The following is a 7355-nucleotide window of genomic DNA, read 5'->3' as shown; positions in this document are numbered from 1 at the left end:
TATGGTGTGGCGGTTAATCTATCAATGAATCTATAATATAATCTATAATAATCAATCTATAATATATATAAAAACCAATCACCATCATCTCTTGAATTCCAATCTACAAAGAATGCCTTTGGTGCATACTAGGTTAGCAATCAATAGAACTTGTGACAAATGATCAATATAGACTAGAATAGTTCATGATCGGTGCAGATGAAAAATAGCAATAAATCCAACTACCATGATGAAGCTTAATTAGCCTCTTCTATTATTCAACCATCTGGCTTCTAATGAATGCAGTTTCTGAAGTACTTATTCCCCAACATTGATTCTAAAATATTATAAAATGAATTTAGTGAGATTTTTGACTATTTTTTTTTCTAAATGCCATTTTAACCTACTATTTTTCTGCTTGATAGATTCATATGAAACAGAATATAAATTTGCTTTTTGTGTGCGTAAGTCTCTTTTTTGATCATTCTCAATTTGCATTATGGTTTTTATTCAGGTTATTTGTGATTTCATTGTTCCAGTTCAATTATTTACCAGCAAGTTTAGAAGAATGTGTTCTTGTAGTCCATCTTTAACTGTCAAACTTTTTACTGTCCATGATCCTAATATTAATTACTATTACAATTATCATAACATTTCTTTGGTTTCCCCCAGAGGCAATACTCAATTTAACAGTTTTTCATAAGGTATCATGAGAATAGAAGAAGTAAAGAGCACCACCCGGAACCAGAGGGTGAGTGCACACTCTCATGTGCGAGGGCTCGGCTTGAAAGAGGATGGCACGGCCTTACCATCTGCTGCTGGCTTGGTTGGCCAATGTCAAGCTAGAGAGGTCAGTTCTTGGCATATTTATGATGATGAAACCTTCTTAGTTAAACATGTTTATCCATTACAATTATAGCATAACTTTTTGAAAAAGCATGCAGACTTAATAAATGGATACTCCTGTCAGTTTCCATGTGAAAGATGTCTTGATAATTGATCAGCATTAAATAATTTAAGTGACTACTATTGAATTTTGTATTTGTGTTGAATCTATATGATGTTAGTTTCAAATAAATTCTAATTGTGTGCAATTTTTAATTCTTTTGTATATGTTATGGACTTTTTATTGAAAGTATTTGCATTGTGCAGGCTGCTGGATATATTGTAGACTTGATCCGATCCAAAAAAATGTCTGGTCGAGCTGTGTTGTTTGCTGGGCCTCCTGGAACGGGCAAGACAGCCATTGCCATGGCCATTGCTCAGGAGCTGGGGACTAAAGTAAGTAAAATACCGTATATCATTAAATGTTTCCTTCATTTGGTTGATGGTCCTATTTTATTTCATTTGCCTGTCCAACTGGAAGGTTCCTTGATACTGCGTGTTCAGTCTTGAAATAATTTTGTTTACAGGTGCCGTTCTGCCCCATGGTAGGGTCAGAAGTTTACAGTTCAGAAGTGAAGAAGACTGAAGTTTTAATGGAGAACTTTCGCCGTGCCATTGGCTTGCGGATCAGAGAAGTGAAAGAAGTGTATGAAGGAGAGGTTATTGAGCTCACACCTGTGCACACTGAGAATCCAATGGGAGGTATGCTCATTTTAATATTCTTATTGATGCCTTAATCTTCATTCTTATATTATGGTACTTACTACTTTCATATGATTAATAGCACTGCAAGTTTAAATTCCTCTTTTGTTTTCATACAGGTTATGGGAAAACCATCAGTGAAGTTATCATTGGATTAAAAACTGCTAAAGGTACTAAACAACTTAAATTAGACCCAAGCATTTATGAGACACTGCAGAGGGAGCGTGTGGAGACTGGAGACGTCATATATATAGAAGCAAACTCTGGTGCCGTCAAGCGACAAGGCCGCAGTGATGCTTATGCTACTGAATTTGATCTTGAGGTTTGTTACTCTGATACGTTTTGAAGTCTCATGCTTCTATGGGACTTGTCAATTATCATTTTAATGTCATCTACATATATACCTACTTATCCAGTTCATCATCTTGCATTAGATTTGCAAAATATCAGTATTAAAATTTTTTAAAAATTTTGTATGTCAAAGGTGCAATGCTTGATTACTAGGTAACATTGCATGTAAATTCCTGTATATTTCAATATTTCTGCAAATGAGATGCGTGCTTTTATTCCATCAAGGAGTCAATGGTATTGTTGAATCAAAAATTTTCGTGACACAACACAAATTCAGATAGAATCAATATTCAACGTCACATTGACCAAGAAGAGACATACTTTTATGTCTTGAAATTTCTTCCACAACCGCGTCAATTTCAATTTCTGAAAGAATACTGATTTATAACTGTGCTCTTCTCCAGGCGGAAGAGTATGTGGCGCTGCCCAAAGGTGATGTACACAAGAAGAAGGAAGTTATTCAGGACGTAAGCCTCCATGATTTGGACATTGCTAATGCACAGCCTCAAGGTGGTCAGGGTGCCCTCAGCATGATGGCTCAGCTTATGAAACCCCGTAAAACTGAAATTACAGGTGAGCAATTTTAATCTTTTTCTTAATTTTGAAGCTGACATAATACTGCAGCAAAGAATATTTAGCACTGTTCTCTTAGCTGAATAAAATTTAAGCCTAATAATACAGAGAGAAAAAAACTATTTTTTAATTAATATAACAAAAATACTATGAATAATAAGTTGAAAGGCTTATTGGCTATCTTACTGATGGGCTATTGGAAATGTCAGTCTTGACTGATGAAAATGTGTTCATGTTAAAAAAGTTTAGCATCTGATCTGCATGTGTCTGGCTGTACTATCCTGATAACTTGGAAAACAATCAGAACCAAAACGGCCAATTTACAAGGATCCTCATTAACACGTTTTTCTTAGCTTAGCTTCGCGTTTGTTTGTTTGTTTGTTTATTTGTTTGTTTGTTGTTAACCCATTAATGACGAGAATTATTTACTGAATTTTTTTTTGGTTCCTTGTGAGAATATTATCATTTGTGACGGTAATAAACAAAAAATATGTTCATATATTTATTTTTCGTTGTATGTGAAAAATTATAGCTTGGTTCCAAATGGAACCGCTCGGCATTAACCTAACGTTTCTTCAAACAACACTTTTTCCGATAGTAAATCAAGCAAGGTTATGCATAATGGATAATACGTATTCATAATGGACAATACTGATGATAAATCAATCATGGCAGAATACAATTTAATTTTTAGCATAGAATGCTTCCATTCATTCAAAATGAATAGGAAGGTTTCCCATTTTCCAATGCCTGTCTCTTATACACATCTAGATGTGTATAAGAGACAGATTATGGTTCACCCCAAAAAAACGTGGGTCGTGCTGTACGTTCACCATCAAATTTCCAAAATTTAAGTGTTGTGTGCTTTTCGCTTTAATCATAAATCTGCCCGACACACGTTTTTTTGGGGTGAACCATAATTTATTTTCTACTTTTTAGTCCACAAGAAAAACGTTTTTTTTTTAAAGTTTTTTTAAAGTATTTTATTTTCTACTTTTTATTTTAATTGGCATTTATTGTAAATTTTTATTTGTGTTCTTTTTTTATCGTACTGTGCAGAAAAACTTCGTCTGGAAATCAATAAGGTTGTTGACAAGTATTTGGAGCAAGGCACTGCAGAACTAGTGCCTGGTGTTCTATTTATTGACGAAGTTCACATGCTGGACATGGAGTGCTTCACTTACCTGCACCGAGCACTCGAGAGCAGGATAGCTCCTATAGTTGTGCTCGCTACCAACAGAGGAAGATGCATTATTAGGTGAGGCAGCTCTTATTGCATCACCATTCCTGATTACACAATTTCTTGTAAGTTTTCCCTGCTATTACTTCTTTTTATGCTCATAATTAGTTGTTACGTAATGCACGTAATGGGCTTCAGTTCGTAAGCCATCATTTAAAATAGAGCTGCAAATGATCACGTCTGCACTGCAACTTATATTGATATAAATAAAATCCTTATATATAAAATCTACGTGTAGCATTCAATATGAATTAATTGTATGTTCACAATTTAGCCAATATGCACCGTTTCGACATTACAACACAATAACGCCTATGTTAGTTTACTGTATAATGGGTAGCTAGATTTATATATATATATATATATAGGATTAATGATGCTATGCATAATTATTAATTAATGATGTCTGAGTCGGCAGTTAGTGCATTGATATGACTGCTATGCACGCAAGTGCACTGAAAGCTCCAATGAATAAATCATTCATTATTTCCCTCGTTGCATGTTTTTACAGAGGGACAACGGACATCGTGTCTTCCCATGGCATACCACGAGACTTGCTCGATAGGCTACTGATGGTGCGTATGAAGCCCTACAGCAGCGCTGAGGTCATGGAAATCATCCGCATTCGCGCCGCTACGGAAGGCATCACAATCGATGACCAAGCCCTTAGTAATCTCAGCGAGATTGCAGAGAACACCTCCCTCAGGTAATGCCTGGCATTTCATTTACTTCAAAATGGACCAGGGTTTCGCACGCGCGGCGTCAAATAACTTGGGAATTATTATCACTTGTTTACATTTGCTGGAGTTTATATATAAACATATTTTCATATTGTATTGTGTATATACTCATTTTTAAATTCATTCATTTGTATTAAAAGAAAAATAGGTTACAAATGAATTCTTGACCCGTTGCTACCCATATTACTGTGATTAAGGCTCCTTGAATACATCCAAAGTGTTGGTGTCTGCTGCTCATTTCCCGATGTTAATTAGCAATATGTGATCAGGTATGCGGTACGATTGTTGACGCCCTCAGCTGTGCTAGGGCGACAAGCAGGCCGCTCTTCTGTCGCTGCCGAAGACGTCGCTACTGCGGCTGATCTCTTCATGGATGCCAAGAGTTCTGCACAAGTCTTGGCTGAAAATTCCACGAAATATATGAAGTAATAGGAAATCCTGGTGGTTGTTGCGTAAATTCTGTATCGGAAAAGCATTCATTCAATTTTTCTGGAACAAAATGAGATTTATTGTGCTTGGTAGTATCATTGAATTAAAACTGATGGTTTATAGACTTATAGTTCATTTTTTTCGTAAACATTTGAGACATAAACAGAGTTTTCTGTTGGTGAGGAAGCTTGTCGTCAATTTTTTAAAAATTGTTGTTTCTAAATGGAACCTTAGACAAGTAATATACAGTTTTCAAAAAATTGTACTTTCAAAGCCTTTTTAGCGCATTTTCTCATTTATGGAATTCATGCACTATTGTGCTCGCCATGTCCGTCCGTCTGTCTGTCCGTCCGTCCGTGACTTCACATTTTCGTCTGCGAGAAAATGCGCTCTCTGTCGTTAACTGCAGTGAGTACGGAGTTTTATTTTTTGTTGAATTCTCACTATACCAGAAACTTTTTGCGACGGCCGAACACTAGTGCAGATAGTATACTCCTAGTAATATTTTATGTTGCTTTTTCCACGAGACATGTTGGTCATGCTAATCGGAAGCGTAATGCGACTGATCTCAATTGTGAACACAAGGAGACTTGTCTACAAGGACTTCTCTTTGGACACCTCATCAATTACCGATTGAGAGAAACTGTGGCAACTATAACGCAAATAATATTCTGCCGTTGACTAGTCTGTAGAGGCTCCCGCAAATCACGAACGGAGAAAAATTCTGCTAAATGCGAGTCATGAAGTTAGCGCTTACAATTGTTTTTATCTGAATTTAAAGTTTGGTATTTCTGGATTCCATACAAAAATTTACAGTCAAGTATATGATTGATTGTAAATTGATTTATTGTATAATTTTTCATTGACGAGTAGTTTATTTCGATTATGAATGAGAGAATCCTACTTGAGCTAGCTGGGGGAATGACTGAATACGTCAAGTGCTGCTTCATGTTCTATTTTCAATACTTTACCCCAAGTTATTCTTTTCTAATACAAAATTTTACTAAGAGACTACTCATTTCCATAGTTTTGAATTTTTGCGTCTTTCCATTGGGCGGCAAAAATGTTTATCAATTGAGAAATTTTACTACGTTCTATATTTTGGCAAAACAGTTTCCATATTCGCTTCGATGAGAATATGTACATATTTGTTTTTAAAGTTATGAAGTGTTAGGTAACCATCCCCTTCACCCGTCTCAATGCAAAGTCTTTACCTGAACAACTTGTTATTATCTGATTAGCCGCTCTATGCAGTCAGCTGGGTATCGGTTGTCAGCTGTACCTGTAAGGCTGTAGTTGAACATAGTTTATTAGAAACGCTTGTGAACTGAAGGCCATCGAAAATGTCTTTTAAACCAAATTCTTTCGATGGATTTTTCGTTATTGTGTTACGCAAAAAACGTTTTGTTCTTTTAGTTATTATCAGTTTCATAGGCTCTAAATGATGTGTCTGTATAAGTTGCAAAAGCAACATGTGCGTAGCCTAATTGTAAGCAAAAAGCAAGTGATGCAATTTAATACGTAAACAAAATTTAGATTTGAACTCCAAATGCAAATTTATTTCAGGCATAGGCAGCATATGCATGGTGGCTGATTTGAAGTTTGAACCTCTTGCAAATTGCAGTTAATGAATTAGGTATGCATATTTTTGATCTAACAAAAATATAGCCTAGCCTAGTTACCCTAGTAGGCATACCTAGTGGCAAACCAGAGCTTTTTTAGAATCAGTTCATTATTAATTTCCTCATTTACTTAAGATTTAAGCCAATTTCTTGAGTATGTAGGCTTAAGTATGATGATGCTGGTATCTGGATACTTTACTGGTCTACTTATACTACTGTCTTATAGGACTCAAAAATGAACTTGAGGGAGAGTATAAAAAACTCTCTGCTTTGCCACTATGCAGGAGTAGGCTAGTCTGGCTAGGTACCTATGAATTTAGAACCACAACTTGTCCACAAGACAAGCTTTCATAAATAATATAGGTATATGATTGCCAGGTCTCATACAGTGGCAATAGTCGTTGGAATTTCAACGACTTTCGCTGAAGTTATCGACCAATTTTTTTACTTTACAATGACTTTCGAGCTAAAATAATAGGTCATTTATCTTTTTCAACGACTGCCAACTACTGGGACTCTTCCACAATAAACTTCTGACGACTGCCAACAAGCAACTTGGCGAGACCCGACAAGATACGACTGCGGTACTGACTAAAACCCGGACCCCAACAGCGCATTACGAGCGGCGGATGTAAAATGTTCAGCCCTGGGACAACGCAACCATCATATGTATTGAAGCTTGCAAAAATAATCGGACAGATTACGCCAGTGTTTTTTTTCACTTAGAAGCTAGAATCAAACTTTCTTGAGGAAAGTTTCTGCATGTTATATTTTTATTTTAACCTTGACATGTAAGAGCATGTAGGTGTGCAATATATTGCGGTGTTTTTATGC

At 36.0% G+C, this 7355-nt stretch overlaps 1 protein-coding gene across 1 annotated transcript; it reads left to right on the top strand.

Moving 5' to 3' along the window:
- The first annotated feature begins 624 nt into the window (after nt 1-624).
- Nucleotides 625-5193, top strand: LOC108671983 (ruvB-like helicase 1). The gene is made up of 8 exons (XM_018159590.2): nt 625-829; nt 1132-1260; nt 1392-1566; nt 1686-1888; nt 2322-2490; nt 3550-3748; nt 4242-4436; nt 4740-5193. The coding sequence occupies exons 1-8, from the start codon at nt 689-691 to the stop codon at nt 4897-4899; spliced, it is 1371 nt and encodes a 456-aa protein (XP_018015079.1). The 5' UTR covers nt 625-688; the 3' UTR covers nt 4900-5193.
- The last annotated feature ends 2162 nt before the right edge of the window (nt 5194-7355 follow it).

This window comes from Hyalella azteca, unplaced genomic scaffold (assembly GCF_000764305.2).
Source record: "Hyalella azteca isolate HAZT.00-mixed unplaced genomic scaffold, Hazt_2.0.2 contig16900, whole genome shotgun sequence".
In the NCBI taxonomy this organism is placed as follows: Eukaryota; Metazoa; Arthropoda; class Malacostraca; order Amphipoda; family Hyalellidae; genus Hyalella; species Hyalella azteca.
Note: the sequence above shows the minus strand (reverse complement) of the source record. Positions and strands in the feature narration are given on the sequence as shown.

Bases quoted from the DNA above. Each gene is read 5' to 3' on its own strand.
- LOC108671983 (XM_018159590.2), top strand. From the start codon at position 689: ATGAGAATAGAAGAAGTAAAGAGCACCACCCGGAACCAGAGGGTGAGT. The intron at 1,889-2,321 runs GTTTGTTACTCT...GCTCTTCTCCAG, and splicing joins CTACTGAATTTGATCTTGAG to GCGGAAGAGTATGTGGCGCT. The intron at 2,491-3,549 runs GTGAGCAATTTT...CGTACTGTGCAG, and splicing joins CCGTAAAACTGAAATTACAG to AAAAACTTCGTCTGGAAATC.